Here is a 19288-nt window from a genome sequence, read left to right as displayed (position 1 = left end):
TGCTCTGCAGAAGAAACATTTCTGAAGACACTACTACTATGGATGGAACTAAAGCAATTCTCTCACTTGGTGAGCGAGAGTCTGGGAACAGTGGGTAATGGGATCTGTTGCTCCAAACTGGAACCACACAATATGACACATTAACGCAGGAGACTAATTTCAATATTCAGATTCAATGAAACAAAAACAAAACAAAACCAAACAAACAAAAAAAGAAACAAACCCACCAATAAACAACCCAACCAACAAACAAACCCCAAACAAACAAAAAAACCCATCCTCTTGACTCCTGAGAAGCAAGTAGGTTATCAGTTCCTCTATGAAACTTTATTTATTGGGCATCTTTTGAATACAAACTACCACACACAAAACAAAATCAAATGAGAAATGCAAAACTTGAACTTAAATAATATTCAATATACTTAAGTATTACTTCTTTTAAAAGAGTGGTTTCTAAGAGATCAATATGAATTGACAAACTGCATTCTAGGCAAACTCCTCTATTTCTAGAACATGAACTTGCCACAAGTATAGGAAGATCGTCATTTTCTAAAGCTTCATTATTTAGGAAAATATGTTACATTTACTCCATTATACTTTCAATAAAGTATATCCTAAGTTAATGATTAACTTCTTTTCAGACCTGTGCTTTCACAGACACGCACTCAGCTCCACCCCGCAAAAAAACAGGCATCACTTCTCATACCACTCTTTAGCAAAAGAAAACTATTTCTGTTTGTTAAAAAAAATGAAAAAATTAAAACCTGCTTAAACTGCTTCTGAAGAACAGCTGTTTTTAATATTTTTAAAAATTTAGTAAGCAACATAGTATAACTATTTATTTATATAATACAGAAAATATTAGCAATTAATTAGTTCATATAATTTCTGTCTATCTCTAAGTTAACTGGTCCTTGAATAATGAATTCAGTCAAGATATAAAGAAAGTGGATAGACTGGTTATGGTGACTTTAAAACAACACTGCCAGATTTCTGAGTCCTTGGTTTTCTGGATTCTAGTACATGAGAAGAGTATCAGTGGCTGATGTCGTGAAAGGTGGAATGCAGGTGAACTTAGTCTGTCACTAATATAACCATGCTCCAACCTGCAGTTGACAAACAACATGCTACATAGCTGCAGCAAACCATGCTACTGCTCTAACTGTGACTGGCACATAAAGACCTGCCTGTACATCAAGACTGCTTGCTATAGGGCCCCAGAAAGTGACCCCTGCATCATACCTCCCTGGCTCCAGGGGCTCTTCCTGAGACCCACAATTCCAGTGCTGCCTCAATTCCAACCAATTCAAGCAGCATGAACATAGCTCTTTCTGTCTCTGCCCAAACTATGCTATCCCTGTGAACTGAAGTCAGAGCAGAATAATCCAGTATTTTTAAGAGTCCTACTCTCCTGTGGTCCTTTTATGCAGGAGGGCATCTGTCTCCACTTTCAAAAGCTAATAAGCAGAATTATATGCAAAAGCATGAGTATATAACAAAAGACGGAATACAATCCATTCAAGACCTGTTCCATTGCTAAATAACCAGCTGTATTCACCAAGAAGCTTGCCTTCCATGTATCAGCTGATCAACTTATCACAGAGGACCGTTGCATATATACTTTTTCACCATGTTAAATCAAAATTTACAAAGTTTCTCCCACTTTTAGGCTTGAGAAAATATGACAAAAACTCTACACTTACATTCTTCCATTTGTTATCAACAGGTTGCAAAAGATTAGCGGAGGCTGCTGTTAAAGATTGGGTGACAGAGTCCTACAAAAAAAATGAAAAGAAAGTTTTTTTTTTTTTTTTACACACACACACACACACGAAGGAAAAAGAAAGGAAAACATGGCTAATATCACACAGAAAAGCAGCACAATTCATTCTCCCACAGTATGGAGACTAGGGGGAGAAAGACGTACTCATGTATAACAAAAGAATACATTCTTTGGTAGCACAGCACTTCAGGAAACTTCAGCTTCTGGAAAGTATATTTATTAAGGGTGTACTCATTGTTTATCCCCACGTACACAGCAAGGAACAGCAGTCTGACCTTAAACTTCAGAAGAGAATTATCATACTGAGATCTGTTGTTAAAACAGATCTGCAAGTTTTGAGCAGAATGAAGAAGTCAGTTCTCATCTAAGAACGTCAGTACTAATCTAAAACTGCACCACCTTTCTATAGCAATAAAAATCACTAAATACCTGCAGTTTCAGATATAAAATTAAAAATGAGAAGCATAATACTCTTAATAGGCAATTGGCATGCCAGTTATTATCTTTGTTCTTCCTTGTTAAACTCCTTAGCCTATATTTTAGAAAGATTTTTTCCTTCCATTTTGCTTATCCTAGTATAGGGAGGTATTCTTTACTTTTCCCCTCTGATGCAAGCAGAGAAGTATGCATGCAGCAAAGTTCATAACAAGTCACTGCTGTAATGCCAATAAGTAATGCAAATGCCAAATATTTAAACAAAACAATCCAAGAAAAGCAGAGCTGGCCAGGGTAAGCAAACATGAAGTAGTATGAAGGAATTCTTTTCCATCCTGCTTTTAAGATTAGTCTTGGGAATGCAGAAATGTACAACAAGATGCAAATTGTATGTTCTTGCAAGCACACAGGACATATTAGTGGGTTTTTTTTATTAATTAACCTGAAGAAACAAACAGCATCTGCCTTATAAAAAAACAGACACATTTTTACCATAATACAGCTGCAAAATGAAGTTGAAACTTTAAATTTTAACCCTCCTCTTCAAAGTCTGATATTACTTGTAATCCACTGAACATTATCAAAGCACAGAAACTGGAAATTTTGCAAAATAGAGTGGAATAAAGATAGAAAAGGTAGTTCTATTAAAAGAAAAAGTAGTATATATTAATTATGCACTGGGTCAAAAAATAAATCAATCTTATGAAACCAGAAGTGTTTTCTGAATTTTAGCTCCTTCCGTTATCTTGGTAAAGAAAGAAAAACATTCAGTGCTTCCAAGAAAGATTTTTCCTTTATGATCTGTCAAATAGGAAGATAACATTTAAAACAAAATACCAGAAATAGCCGAAAGAAGAAACCATTATGTGTTTCCATTGACTAGAACTGTATCAACAACTAATTTCTGAAAATCAGTTCATTTGCATAGTACTAAATCTGAATGATTTAAATAGTTCTAAATCTGAATGATTTGAATAGTTCTAAATTTAATTGTTCAGTAAAACTTCCTAATTATTTGTTATCTGAGGAAGAAACCTTTCCTCCGCACACAGTCTGTAAGCACCAGAATTATATTTCACTTAGTTGTAGAATTATTTTTTTATTTTTTTAACCGAAGTCTCAAACAGCAAGTCTTTTCTTGCATATGCTTGGCCAATTTACATTCTGCCAATATTCAATCACACCCACTAATTCCAGAAATGACACAAAACTTTACAAGGATGAAAGACAGTGACAGGTTTTTCAGTTCTAACCTATCAGAAGAATTATTGGAATTGAGATACAGATCTAATCAAACTCTTAAAGGTATTATCACACTTAAGCAAGCAATGCTTACCGCTGTAACATGAGATACATCTGTTGAAGCACTCGCAGAATTCTGTGGACCACCCATGTGCATCTTGCTGATATGTGTATTTAAACTACCCAAGCTTTTGAAGACACAGCTGCATTCTGTACAGTTGTATGTAGGCCCATTCTTCACCTTCGATAAAACAAACAAACAATCAAGTAAATTTTCCCTACATCTACCAAATATTATGGTTTTCATTATTTATCCATATAATAAATATACTATGGGATTATAAGAGCTAAAATAGTTTCTGATATCCAGTTATGGAATTAGTTTGATATCTTTCATGTATCAAGTCAACTGTCATCTATGTGCATGACTGTCATTTTGTTACCACTTCTCAACATTAGGAAGCATCAGAGTAAAAAACAAGTCATCTGGCAAATGAGGCCTCAGACTTTTCCCTCCTTATAATTTCCTGCTGTTACACACTTAGAAACAAAACTGAAATACAATTTTATCAATTAAGATGTGCCCGAAAGCAAGGCATCATACATAATAAAATGAAGTCTGGAAATAGGAAGATGAAAAGTGCAGAGAGTTGCTCTTCAAAGTTTGGCTTTCTCTTGTTTACTTTTGCAAAAGGATTTTTTTACAAATTTCCAATAAAAAAATAAAATCAATTTCTTGGGTCAAAAAACCAACACAGAGAACTGAATTTGAACACATAGCAATTGGCAGCAACCTGGTTTGGACTTCTAAGACAACCTATTGAGACAGCTAAAGCAGCTAAATTCGCAGATTCCAACCATTCTCACTTCCCTCTCATCCTCACACTATCACATAGCAGTAAGATCCATTGCAGTATTTTTAATACACAGAGAATGAAAAGCTAAGGAAAACATGCTGCATTGCTTGCAGTATGGTACAGAATTTTTTAATTTCTAACAGTAGTTTAAACTGGTAACAAGACTTTCAGAAAAAGGTATCAGCTAATAAAAAACTGCTACAACTAAACAGTAATAACACAAAGTAAGAATCAACCTGCTTCATCATCACCAGTAATGTTGTTTTGTGACTGCCTTGGGAAAAAATGAAGAATAAAGATGTGTGCTTGTAGTCTTGAAGGAAACAGTGACACAGCAACAAAGAAATAAGAAATAAATTTAAGGGGGGGGGGGGGAATCATACAATGATCCAAAGCAGTAATGAAAATGCAGGCTTAGGAGCATGAAACACAGCACAGGATGAGAAGTAGCATGTATTTAAACTCCCCTATCCCACAGCTTTTTTTTTTAAGAACAGTATCAGAGAAAAAAGTGAAAATATCTTTTGCTTGCTCTCCAACAATCTTATAAAATTGAAAAAAATCTATGAAAATTATTAATGTTGGTTAATTTATGTAGCAAAAACTACCATACATTGTGGTAGAAGACTAGTCGCCAAAGCTATATGAAAGGCAAATGTGATTTAATAGAACTGAGCGTAATGCAAACCACTAAGACATACTAATAAGACATGTCCTAAAATTAAGGAACTAACACACTAGAAGGATCCTTAATAAAAATATCCAGTAAATAAGATTTATTGCCATAACACAGAAATGGAAAACAAGCAAGCAAATCTCAGACTTAAGGGAAAAAGTGAGAGCAGAGATGATATTCTGCATGCAGGTAAAAAAAAAAAAAAAAAATGCTGCCTCTATCACTTCAAACCTTCCAAATCAAAACTAGGTCTCTTTCTATGGGTATTTCCAAGCACAGATCACTAAACACATCAAGGAAATTACTGAACAAAGTTGCACAGCCAGTGTTGCTCAGAAGATTATATTACATTAACACAGCAGCACCTTTTGAATCTTAAAAATCGTCTGTCACAAAGAAGAAAAAAATCAGCACGAAGACATTTTTTATCTTATTTTGTAATTTTCTTCCTGTAACTGAAAAACCTCTGAAAAAGGCTGCAAGATATGTACTTCAAAGACAAATTGCAAGTGTGCTCTATGATGGAGTTAGTGGTTTGCTGTTTGGCCTTGAAATTTTTCACCATTTTCTGCTTTGCTGCTTTTGCCTTACTTTCATCTGATTCTAGCCCTCATTCTTCCAAGACTGACACATACGTTTTTATATACCTAACCCACTAATCATTTCTTAATCTATCAATGTACTGAAAAAACAATGGTAAAGTAAGCTTTTTCTAGCTATCCTAAATATACATTTATTCAGATTGTGCTATTTTAGGAAAGCTTGCAGGTAAAACCAACAAACTAGAATCTATACTATAGCAGTAAAACCATACTGGCTACAGAAAACACCAGAGAGCAATAGGAACAGAAAATAGGACAATTTAAATATTGAAAATGAAATAAGAAGTATATTAGCACCAACCACTTTATGAATAATTGTATTTACCTCTGAATGAACTCTCTGTATATGTGACTGAAGATTGCCTTTCTGAGAAAAGGCTGCAGGACAAAAGGCACAAGCATGGGGTTTTTCGCCAGTGTGCTTGATCATATGGGTCTGCAATGCCCCCTTCTGGTTAAAGGCTTTTCCACATTCACTGCATTTGAAAGGTCTTTCACCTGAAAGGAAAAAGGAAGAGGATGTGCGGTAAGGTGCTTTAAGTAAACGCTAGCAGTCACATGTATCTAAAGGAAAAACTGTATCAACTAGAATATTTCATACAGTTACCTGCATGTACACACATACAAACTCAGAAACATATGTTACTGGGTGATTCTGTATCTCAGCCACCAATGTCAGCATCTACTCTGACAAAGCTTTGTGAAACAGTTTTATGACTTAGCTGATGATTATCAGTTAAAATTGATGATAAAAATTAAATCTCTATGAAATTACTATTTAGAACTGCTTCACTCAACTTGTGGTTTGGAAGACTTCAGAAGTTGCTATCCAAAACCACTGGAGGAAAGCGAAAAAGAAGAAAAACCAAGCCCACATGCCATTCTTTTACAACAAAACTCATAAAATCGCATGGAAACAAATGGAGGACCAGAGGGTAGAATGGACAGTGCTGAATAACGAACAGTTAAAAATTTAACATTTTGTTTAGTCTAAAATCAGGAAGTCTTACAGCAACACTGGAAAAAATGGCCTATGGTTCCCACTCCCCAGTAAATAGCCATTCATTCTTTACAATCTCCTATGGAAAACATGCAATAATTTTTTTCTTATTAAAAAACACTGTACAGCCCTACTCAGAAAATAACTTTAAAACTCTGAATGTTCATATTGCTACTAAACATTAAAGAGCAACCAGGCAATATTGTTACAGGAATGCTGTCACTATTTCCTCATTTGGTGTTCTCAATGCTGTTTACACTTAGGAGTTCTCTGTACATTAATAGATTAAGCATGAAAAACTCCACAAAAACATTTTAGGTGATAAAACATAATAGAACTGCATAAACATATTACAAAAGTACATATTTGAAACACACAAAGAACAAAGCTCAGTTTCTCACAACCATGTGTTAATTTACTACTGTGAACTCAGTAGTATTTTTTTTTTCCTTAGTGAAATAGCTTAGGCATGGTTAACTCCAGAACCTGGAAAATATTTGCTTTTGCATATTTCTGTAGCAAAACTGCTATCAGCATGCTGTACATTACGTCTGCTACACCAGTAAGTACTAGCATGTGGTAAATATTATATGCACACTAAAGCAGTTTTAATGAATATTTTTATGACTTCTAATTACAGAACTGTAATTACATAAAGCATAAGATTATTAATTCTTAATTAAATTCACACTTTTAAATAAAAGCAGCTGCTTTTTCACATAGATAACAAGCATATAGTGTCAACTCTGATTTTCTGTTCTGCTGCTTATGGCTTTTGAAGATGCTTTAAGGTCTGCAGGTATGAACAGTATAGTTTTAATAACAGATTTAAATACAAAACACTGATTCAAATCTTCTTGAAATAAAGTGTCAAAATCCCTATTGGGCTTTCACAGGTAAAAAGCTTAGCTTCCACTAATTGCTTCTGGTGGACACATAGAAGAAATGCTTCAGGTCAAGTTTGCCTAAGTAAATGTCATTATAAAATTATAATTCTACTGTGGAAATGTGGAATTTCTCTAGTTCCCAAGTATAACTTAATAACTTACAGATTTGGGAGGGGAAAGGGGAGTTCATCACTTAATTGTTAATAAAGGATTTGCAATCCCTGAGACTTAATTTTTCCCCAAAGAGTGTAAGTGCTTGAAATTAATAGCTATGTGCAAAAAGCATGGCAATTAAGACACTAATGTAATGTACGTGTAGCACTGACATGCTCTTTTAACAATTACAGACTTAAGTATTCTAAATTCCTTAAAACAGAGTTCTTCATTCCTACATATTTTACAGTACCTCAAGCAATTAGATGCCAGACATATTGTCTGCAGATACAGAGGCAACATGCTTCACAAATTGAGTATTCAACTGGATACTTGGAGCTTAAAATGACCTACCATCATGTGCAGATAATGACTACATTTTCTGTCTCTGGTTTCCAATAGACAAATGTCTTTTTATTCTTCAAAATAATTATAAATGCCCTTTAACTTCTTGAGCTTTAGAAAAGTGTCCTCAAGCAACCATGATCTGGTTTCTTTAATTCTGACTAGAACAAGCTGAAACAATGTATCAAATAGCAACAGGGCTCTAAAATAAGAAACTTAAGTTTCAATTACTTCTTTGAGATATTACTTTGAGGCAAGTTTTAAAGCAGGTACAATGGTGACCTCTTGTGTTACTATTCTATATAACTGGATCTATAATACTTAGAGACTTCTTAAGAAACAGTCATGCAATGGAATTTTTTTTTTCTTCCTTGGTAAACAAAGTCATTCTTGGCAAATCATCACACTACTACCCATGGCAGGGGGATTGGAACCAAATGATCTTAAAGTCCTTTCCAACCCTAACTATTCTATGATTCACTGAACAACAGACTGCTAACACAAACAATATCGCACATTTACAAAACTGACTACTTGAATTAGCTAAAAACTAGACAACAATTTATTCACAAGATGGAAAACACATACTGCACATCATTGGAGCATCTCCGAAGAAGGTTCTGTTGAAAGCCAAAATCCTGCTACACTATGTATAGCTGGTTGCAACATGAGAACTATTCTCACAGTCCTCTGTACACTTCAAAGACTTTTATATTATTTTATGACTGGCATTTTTCAGTTATTTCAATGGCTTTAGGGTTAAACAAGCATATTTTTATTACAGTAATTTTGCAAAATCCATTTGCTATTCATTCTACAAATTTGAACAGTCATCTGAACTTCTTCAAATACCAAAATTACAATCTAGGCTTACCACCTCCCAGGTTCACTTTGGACATCCTGAAAATGGCAGCTAAAGTACATAATATATGTATATGGTAGTAACTTAAAATAAATCAATCAATAAATAAAACCAAGGCTACTATGTTAAAAGTGTTGTTTGTGCTCATCTACTTCTGCTCTTTTGTGAACTGTAAATTTTCGAACATGTTCTCTAAAGTACATAAGACCTTATTTAGAGTAGCTGACAGGCCCTTATCTAGAGATTCAAATTTTAGAGCCCATTGAAACTTTAAGTACCAAAACTGGTATTCTGTAACAACTGAAACCTATACAGTACTTAATTTCGTTGTTCAACTGCTTCTAATGATATTCATCTGGAAATTTTAAGAGCATGTGTATTTCCTAAGCAAAGGAATTACATAAAAGTTGTTTTTAAATTACAGGTAACAGCATCTGATGAGCCAAATATATTAATACTGTTTCAAGTTCAGACAGGGAGAAAAATACTTAACATTTCACAGGTTAACAGAATTTGGTAAAGCAAACGCAAACTAAAATAATTCATTCCACAGTCTTACCTGTGTGTATCCTAACATGACGTGTTAACTGACTTGGTTTCTGGAATGTCTTTCCACAGTGCGGACAGGAATACGTAAACCCACTTCTGTCAATGTTTCTGTTATAAGATCTGGTATTTGATACCCTGTCATTTTAAAGCAATAACAAAAAAAGGAATTTACATAAAATAATCTTAAACACTATTTTGAAAAGATTATTTTACCCCATCATTTTTGAATATACGGTGTAAATTTGATGACAATATACAGTATCAGCTGCAAGTTAAAAACCAAGCCCTTTAATGATACAAAAAGAACAGAAACAGAACTTTTCTAAGTTCTAAGTTTTCTGTGAGCACCAAGAATTTGTTATTTCTGTAATAAAATCAATATATCTTAGAGATTCTCTAGAGACATTTCTGCTGAACAGAATACAGTGACTTTATTATTCATGTGAGAACTTAACTCCGTGAAACTCCATTTCTTTTGCCTGAACATCACAAGACTTTCATAGAATCATGAAAGGGTTTAGGTTGGAACGAACCTTAAAGATCATCTAGTTTCGACCCCTCTGCCATAAGCAGGGAAACCTCCCACTAGACAGGGCTGCTCAAAGCCTCATCCAACCTGGCCTTAGAATATGAAGACAACGTGTTCTTGTTAGTTCATGACAAGAATTTAACAACCCAACTACAAGAGGTAACAGCCTCAAGCTAAGGGATGCTTAGACTGGATATTAGGAAAAATATTTTCATCAAAAGGGTGATCTGACATTGGAACAAGTTTCCTAGGGAAGTGGTGGAATCATTGTCCCTGGAAGTGTTCAAAGGCCATGCAGACGAGGCCCTCAGTGACATGGCTTAGTGGCGGACTTGCCAGTCCTGGGATGATGGTTGGATTTCATAATATTAAAAGGTCTTTTCTAACCTAGCTGATTCTGTGATTCACAACTGCCACTCAAATATAAATCAATCTCCACATAAAAACAGATTATATATATTCTAAAAATTAATTTCTCTACAGATCAAACTAATCAGTTTAAATGTCTGCTGAAAAACATCAACAGCTATGGGGAAAACAACAACTGATTTGATGCCTGAAAAAAGGATTAAAAAAAAAGCTGCAGATCATCACAACTCAGCTAAACAAGCAAAAACCAGAAGGCAGTGGGCAAGCCAATATGGTGTCTAGAGCACTACACATTTTCCACAGTGCCCGAGTATCTACACCTACACAGTAATCCAGCTTGCCAGTACTGCTTAAAACTAACAGCAATTAGACAAATTTAATACTTGGTGCTTTTCTGAACAACTGAAAGAATTAGCTAATGTTGAGCAGATGTGGAAACTACATCACCACCTTGAAACACAAGTTGGTACAACAGCACAAAAAAATAACAGGGAAGCAACAGTCTGCGTGTAACTTCTGCTCAAATGCAGCATATTTCTAACTAAGAGAACATAGATATTCAGTATATGTTTAAAGGAAAGCACATTTTCCATTCAAATTACTTCAAATAATACATGAATTTTAAAACTTCTTTATACTCTAGCAGAGTGAGTACAGAGTATGAGTATTTTATTTTTACACATTAATTGTAACTACTAAAATTTACGGAAATATCCAGACTAAAGTCAACTGAAGATTGAAGAAAAGGAGATATAGAACAGCACAGATGTTACAACCTATTCCTGTCACCTCAGGACAGATCTAGATCAGTCTGACTGTCAGAACACACTCTCTGATGAGCAACAACATATGTTTCAACTATAGCTGAGGCACTTTATTTAAGGAAATAATACCCAGTTTAGGCTATTGTAGGGACCGCCCTTGAAGATCAGATCACCTTCTCAAGTATTTAATCACTTGGAGTTATAATGACCGTTTTATTTTTAGCAAAAGGTAGATATTAAATTTAAATTATAACTTCATAATAGTTTTCCATTCAAATTATTTAGAGACAAAAAAAAATACCTTTTTAGGAAGGGCAACCACTCAGCAAAAAACACTCTAAGGGAACAACATTCTTCATTTGAAATACCAAAATATTTCTAAAGCTTATTGTACACCGAAAAGCAGGAACCAAATTGATCTATATCTCTGAACTTTAAATATACTATATACAGTCAAACAAGTTAGAGCAAACATTAACTTTTCATAATTCATCAATTAATCTTTTCACACTCAGCAGTAACAAAAGATTGTGTAAAAAAAAATCAGAATTTCTATATTTTTCCTTTCAAAATAATTTCTGCTGAAACACAGAAGGTCTGAGCTACATTAGCTTCGTGATGAAGTGGAGCAGGAACACTTGCACAATTCATTAACTTGGGTCACATACATGGCTTGTACTAGTATTGCTGGCAAATGGACAGCAAAGCACCATTATGGACAATAGTTTATTGAATACAAATGCAACATGTTTCTACATCTGAACTGATGAATAAGGTGAACCTCATATAAGGAAGCTCTGAATCCAGAAATAATCCATGTTTAGAAAAATAAAGATAAACAAATGATCATGGAGCACTTAGATCACATTTATGTCAGAATGTGGGACGCATGCAAGGCCAAGCTGGATGGAGCTTTGAGCAAGCTGTTCTAGTGGAAGGTGTCCCTGCCCATGGCAGAGGGTTGGAACTAGATGAGGAACTAGATGAACTTTAAGGTCCCTTTCAAATCAAACCATTCTACGATTCTATGATAATGCTCTCTCGAAATCACAGACATCATATTATAGTCACTCCTCTGTTCTTTATCTACTCATTCTAACTTACACAGATGTCCACAACATGAATGTTTGTGTGTAATATTACATATTTATATAACTCAATACAAACATAACTTGGTACTTCAAACCCTCAGTGTTTGGTTTGTAAATGAAAATCTACACCAATGTATTTTTAAACCTGCTGGAACACAATTATTAAGATCTTACAACCTGTGTGTATCATCTGCTAATAAAAGGAACTGGGAACAGCCAACATTTTTCATTTTTTAAATGCATATTTTTCACATCTGTTTTTACAGAAACCCTAAAAGTAAACTAGAAAGCTGAAAGGACACAAATATTCACAAAAAATAAGAACAGCATTTATTAGGCCTCTTTTTTTCCCCTCCATTTTGTGCTTTTTCAGGTTTACAAGAAACTCACGGCACGTTGTGATGAGTACCACTTGCAAAAGGTGATTAAACTGCACGGAATGATTTATTTCTCTGCAGAAGGTAAGCAAAGACTTTTGCAATTGCAATAAGTGGTATGCAAAATTAATATATATTTGCTTCAACGTACTGCCAAGAGCCTTTAAAATCACAAATAAACACACTCAGATATCACTTTGGATCAGAAAAACAACCTGCGTTTACAGATAGGTAGCAGATGGAATTATGCTTAGTATGGGTGCCTAAATACAAACACAGAAGGGAAGAAAAACAAAAACAAAAAAAAAGCCTCTAAAAATAGCACCTACTTTTAGCAAGGTTTTGAAAAACAAATGCCATTTCATAACAGCACACCAAAGAAAAGAAGCTATCTGTATAGATCATGGCACTTGGCTGACTGGAAATGCTACTCCAGCCTTTCCCAGCTATCACCATAAAAAAAACATCTGCTCATTTTGTTACAATCCCATGATTGTCACCTGATTTTATAGTGAGTTTTCATATGTTCCTTTAACTGTGAAGAGGTTTCAAATTCCTTTTTGCAAGACTTGCAGCTGTGGATCCTATTCCCTGCCAATTCTTGACGATGTTCTTCCATGTGTATGGAAAGCTGACTCTGTAAAGTAAATTCATCTCCACACTCTGAACAGATAAGGTTCTGAAAGATAAGAGACACAGATTTTTCGAAAGATTCTCAAATAGCAGCATGCATGCACAAGCTTTGTTCAAGTAGATGAATGCATCCTTCTATGGACACTGGCAGCTGCAAGCAAGCAGCAACAGAAGTATACAAGAAAAAAATCTTTTGAGCCCTATAGTATAAATCATGAGCAATAATCATTGCAAGCTTATGGTAATATTTCATATTTTAAGAAACTCCACAGAAACTGAGATCTGAAAAAGTTCAGAAACAAGCAGGTCACTACCATCATCACTATTCCCTGTTTCCTTGGAAGGCTAGTTCAAGATCCTCACAGCAAATTACCTTAATGCCATTACACTATGGCCGACAAACATTTGTGAAAAATACTACTTTCTAACCAAAAACTAGCTTAACTGTAGATTCAGGCATTTTACACTTTCCTGATTAAATTATACAGATTGTCACTTTTGAACAGTAATCCCACCACAGTTACTACTGAGTTTTCTTGAACTACCTTCACAGGAAAGATGACAGAAATAAATAGGGACACATAATGTTTTTGACAGATATCTCTTCAACCCATTAATTTTACAGCAGCGTTAAACGTATCACTTTCCTGTTACATTAGTATTCCATGCCATTTAGAATGGAGGCTATACTTAAAATGTTTGATGCAAAAGCATTTCCATTCCTCTGAAAATCAGAGGAATAATCAAAGTCGAATATTGTTCCAATGCAAACAAAGTTCTGCAATTAGTTTAGTTCACTTTGCTTTTCAAAATCATTAGTTTTATTTTTCAGTGTATCTTTATTTTACAAAATCTAAACAGAAAGTTAAGATTAAATGTCTAAAAATATTCACCATATCTTTGGCAATGCATTTGTTACATGTTCCTTACTGGTGTATGTAAGTTACTTCAGACACTTTTCGTTTCTGTTCCTTTTTCAGTAATTGTGATTATCATTGTAAATTTTTTATCTTCCCCTCATTTTTTTTTCCTCCTTGATGAGAGGAAAAAAAAGCCAAAGTGTTCATTTAAATAAAGATATTGACAAGAATATTTTAATCAAGAGGACCAAAGATATGTGGTACTATTGTTAAAATGCTTTGATAATTATTTTGTTCCATAAGTCTGAAAGAAACAGAAATTCTGCAATATCGCCAGACAAAACATCTGAGGTACTCCAGTGAAACGAAACACTACCCCAAAAATTGCTTGCTTGATCTAACCTAGATATCATTATTACTGGACTCGTTCAAGTGTGGGACTATAAATAAACATTACTTTCTTTCCAGGGATCTCCATTTAAATCTGAATAAGAATACTTCTTATTGAAAAATATTGTTCTTGTACAACAAATCTGGTTTATGACAATCTTTTTGTGCAAGTGGTGAAAAAGTATCAACACATACTATACCAAGCTCATGGACAACAAAACTGAGAGTTTGTCAATCGCTGCTCAGCATTTTTCAGACACACATATCTATGACATTAAGTTGCTATTCCATTCTACTAAGCAACTTCCACAAAGAAAGAATAGCCCAAAAAGTATTTCAGACAACGGAAGTCTACATATTTTTATTTGTTATTGTGGAATTTGCTGTGGGAAAGCAGGGTCATAATAAAACAGAAAAACTTTACTAAAACACTGCAATATATCAAGCACAATAGCTGCTCTCTAGAATAGACAGTATCAGATTTATTTTTCTAGCCTCAAGCAAGCAAACAAAATATCCACCACCACACACAGAACAAGTAACTGCACACTGTTAACCTCACTATAGTTAAACCCACATTCCAACATTAAACAAAATGGGCTGATATATTGTTGTAGAATACTTAAAATTCTGAAACTCAGAAATACTAATTCTGCCTGTATTAACTATTTTTATCTTATTAAATGCAGTATCTAAAAGAACACTTTGGAACTCGCTATCTTCACCTGTTTAGTATCAATGACTTCTACCATCTGCAAAAGATTTTAATTTGCACTTTAAGACCATTGCTCCTGAATTATAAGACAACAGAAATCATACACAGTGAACATTCTTAAAAAAGCAAACAACAAAATAAAAAGCCTCCCCCCCTCCCCTGGGATTCTATAGCAATGGAATTTTCACTTTATATCAACCAAACACCAGTTTTATCTTTTTCAACATGGCAAGGTTTTCCCAAAGCCAAAGAAAACCTCATGCTCATGGAGAAAGAAGACATATTAGCAGTTTCAGTGCAATCAGTTAAATTTTTTTTGTAATTTTATTTAGCATTCCTGCCTCACTAGGCCAAAAAGAAGCAGCAGATACCACTGTCTATTTTTGTGGAGGAAATGGACGAAATCAAAAATCATCTACAAGGTTGGCTATATTTAAACAAGGTACAGTTTTCGTGACTTCTTAAAGTTAGGAGTTTCAAATGTGGTATTTTTTTTGTTACATAAGTTTATCACAAATTACCAAGGAACATGAGGAGAAGAGTCTCATGCAAGCCTGATTTCAATAGCCCAGAAAAATTCCTTCTAGAACCTCTAACAGAAGTAATCAATCACGAAAACCTGCATTTCAACAGACAGGCATACTTTTCCAAACTTAACTGGATAGCTCTAAGAAGCCAATCCACCTAGTTTATTGGTATTGCCTTTCTGCAATCATGTGTACATAAACCTGGCTGATGCAGCACAAAACAAGTCTAAAGTCATCCAAACATCATTTTTGTGCAGCAATCTCCTCAACTGCTATGTGTGTTCCCCAAGTGGGTATGTATCTTTATTTTCAGATTTTTATCCTTCTAACAGCAAAAGTAAGAATAGTGAACAGAAGGGAGAATGTACTCCATTGACAACTAACTACTTATCTTGCGCATTATAAAAAAGATTCCTGAATGACAGCAACTGCTGTTGTCAAGATACTCTCCTTCAAGTTCAAATTCCAGTCTCCCTTGTGCCTACGTATGGGGAAAGTTATCCCTACAGTTCACTGCGAACTGCTACATTCATCTCTGGTTTATCACAGAAATACAGGGCCATTGTAAGAACAGGTTCATTAGCAGTTGAAAGTGTTCATATTTTTTATAAATTACATTTTAAAGCTGCAGACTCGATTTTATACTGGAATGCATCATACAACCTACCCTTGACATCTGCACTGAGTATCAAAATCATACCTGCTGAAGTGGGTGAAAAAAATCCACTTGGTCATAGAAATGTATACTAAAAAATCACTCTTAGGCATCCTTCTTGATGCTCAGTTTACTTATTATCATGTTTTTAGCAACTCATAATCAAGTTTCCTCGATAAACACCCATTGAGCTATGTATCATCATAAATAAAATGCAACAAAACTGTACTCAAGTCCTCTTCTCATCTCAGTTGTTATTACGTGATAGAAGGTAAACTGGTAGCAAGACTAAAGAAGGAATATATTCTCTACAAATGGCATCTCCTGCCTGGTTCAGGCAAAAATGCAAGCAGGCCTATCATCCCAAACCTAATGGTCAAAACTGCTCCAAGCTGTCTGCAGTTGGTATGGTGAAACATAAAATTGTTATGATTAAAGTCTGGCAATGAAAGTGCATACTTGGCTCCAGTTCACCAATGCAAAGTGCAATTTTAAGAAAACTTTCACAGGAGGAAGAAGTAATTACCTGATTGAAAGCTTGATATTTTTGCCTGTATAATCAACTCTGGCAACTACAGTAATGAATATGAAGTGTGCAAAATACTAGTAGGCATTAACGGCTAGGAATTTAACCAATGCCTTGTAAAAACTGAAAATTAATCATGAGATGGAAAGGAACAAGAAGTCTTCTGAAGCAAAACAACCACTCAAAAGTAGGGGTGGGAGTTCTCAATGATGGAACCAGTTTCATGATGCAAGAAATAGATGGTGAGTGCCTCACCATGAAATCTGCCATTAAAAATAATTACTCAGACTATTACACGCAATACATCATGTCACAGAAATTGCTTTAAAAGTATTTGTAATTAATTAATCAACATTCATGTGTGATACATCTATCACATGTGCACAGAATCTCTTTCTTAGTAAAAACTGGATGGGAATACTTGCTTATATTCAGTATATTAATTTCTGCTACTATTATGAAAGCAGACTTCCCACTGAGTTTTAATTTTTTCTGAATAAGACCATTTATTCAATCCTCCAATCTAAAGCATAATGGTTGTACTTTATCCTTTACCTATACGACATGTCTTTTCAAAATTTAAATTATGAGCTTTAATGAATTACCTCTTCTTTCTCATGCAACATTATATGAGCTTTCAGACTGGCTACTCTGGAGAATTTCTTGTTGCATACGGGACATGTAGGATCTTCACCATTGTGAGTACATTTATGAAGTGTCAAGTTGAATTCAACATTAAATGACATTGGACATTGGTCACATCGGTGAGGCTGTTAAAACCACAAAAATAAAGAAAAAAATCAATATTCCCATAAGTTACATATATCCTAGATGACACATACAACCACAGAAATCAAAATGTTTAAAATAAAAGAGCAAAATCAAGTATCCACATATGATTATGATCCCTAATAATACCAGAATTAGTTTATCTGCTTTGCATCTGTACTGGAAATGCAAACGCAGCATTTCAAGAGCATATGGGGAAAGAAGGCAGGGGTATTAAAGAAAGCAGAGACTCAAAACTGAGACTGTCTGACTGCAGTTAGCAGGAGAGAAGAATGAGCAAGAAATACATTTTCCTATTTTAACTGAGATCATCAACTCTTCTTAAACAAAACTAATAATTAAACCAGTGAAGAGCTTAGTTTATGCTATGATTGACTGCTCTTCAGTTGCTATCTGCACAATCAGTTTTCATTCTTTAAGAGCTCCTTTGCTTTTAGATATGAAGGCTCTTAGACAAGTGTGCAATAGCATGGTTTTAATAATATCAAATTCCATTGTTCATGTATCAACTTTACAACACTGAAACTTGTGCAGCTAGTCCTTTGTATACATAAACTATCATCTCAAAGTCCTCCACCTAGGAAAAATTAATCTGTATCTATAGCTACCTCAAACAGCAATAATTTTTTCTTCACATGTACTTATAGCTTTGTGAAATATAAAGCAAAGAACAGAAATTAAATTCTTCTGATTACAGATGAAACCTGTGGCAAAAAGCTTCATTTACAAAGTCAATCTAGTTTTTCCCAACTTTGATTTTTAAGCAACTAAACTGATTACATTAATCTACGAATTCATACACGCTAGATTCAGTTGATTGACATAACTGAGAACATCTGTAAGAGACTAACAGGGTCCAGCTAACCAATATAAGCATTATTTTATTTTTATTGCTAATGTGGAGAATCAGTTTGCAAATTAAATAAAAGAAACTCATACATTTTCCCATCTACCTGAATATCTTATAAACCAAAGAAAACTGCTATAATTAAAAATTACTGAACAGGAAACAACAGTATAATTAAATGGTATCAAAGTAAGGTCCTGTCTCAAAGGAAACATGAAAAAGAAACTTAATAAAATGTAAAACTCTGAGGTCCCCAAGTAATAATTATTAGTGACTGTGATTAAAAACAACTGAAAATAATGTCTTGTGTTAGGTTTACTTGTCAGTATACGAGAATACCAATATACACTATTTTTTAAGTTAGTATCTACTAAAAATCATACCTTGTCGTTTTGCTCATGATCCCTCATATGGCGCTGGAACTGGGTCTCTTTTTGAAACGACAACAAACAAATCTCACACTTACGGAAGTTAGATACTTGGTAGGGAAAATTACTGTTCTCTGTATTCGGTGTCAGAACATCATCTACAAAACAAGCATCAAAGCATTTGGATTAACTCATATTTCATTCACTTAAAATTTACTGCAAAAAAAAATAATTATTTGAAGCAGAAACTATTCAAACTCCTGTAAGATTCTGACTTATACACGATTCCCACTTCACATGATCTTGAAAATCTCAAACATAAACAATAGTGCTTTCATTGACACAGAATCAACAGAATATATCCATCCCTCTAACTGCCAGTCACTAAAAAAATAAATAATCACCTTTTCCTAGTAATTTGAAAGTAATTTTTGTGCCTCATAAACACCCATCAAGT

General features: G+C 34.3%; 1 protein-coding gene across 1 annotated transcript in view; it reads right to left on the bottom strand.

Moving 5' to 3' along the window:
* ZNF236 (zinc finger protein 236) overlaps positions 1-18979 on the bottom strand; it is a 60651-nt gene extending 41672 nt beyond the window's left edge. Inside the window, exons 1-7 of the mRNA XM_005153435.4 lie at positions 18847-18979; positions 17433-17597; positions 13022-13200; positions 9402-9526; positions 5921-6093; positions 3555-3701; positions 1704-1775 (exon numbers count right to left, since the gene is read on the bottom strand). Of these exons, the coding sequence (XP_005153492.2) occupies positions 1704-1775; positions 3555-3701; positions 5921-6093; positions 9402-9526; positions 13022-13200; positions 17433-17597; positions 18847-18873 (888 nt within the window). The 5' untranslated portion in view covers positions 18874-18979. The remainder of the gene's footprint in view (positions 1-1703; positions 1776-3554; positions 3702-5920; positions 6094-9401; positions 9527-13021; positions 13201-17432; positions 17598-18846) is intronic.
* Positions 18980-19288: the final 309 nt, after the last annotated feature.

This window comes from Melopsittacus undulatus, chromosome 1, assembly GCF_012275295.1.
Source record: "Melopsittacus undulatus isolate bMelUnd1 chromosome 1, bMelUnd1.mat.Z, whole genome shotgun sequence".
NCBI classification, from domain to species: domain Eukaryota; kingdom Metazoa; phylum Chordata; class Aves; order Psittaciformes; family Psittaculidae; genus Melopsittacus; species Melopsittacus undulatus.
This window is presented reverse-complemented; position numbering and strand designations above follow the sequence as displayed.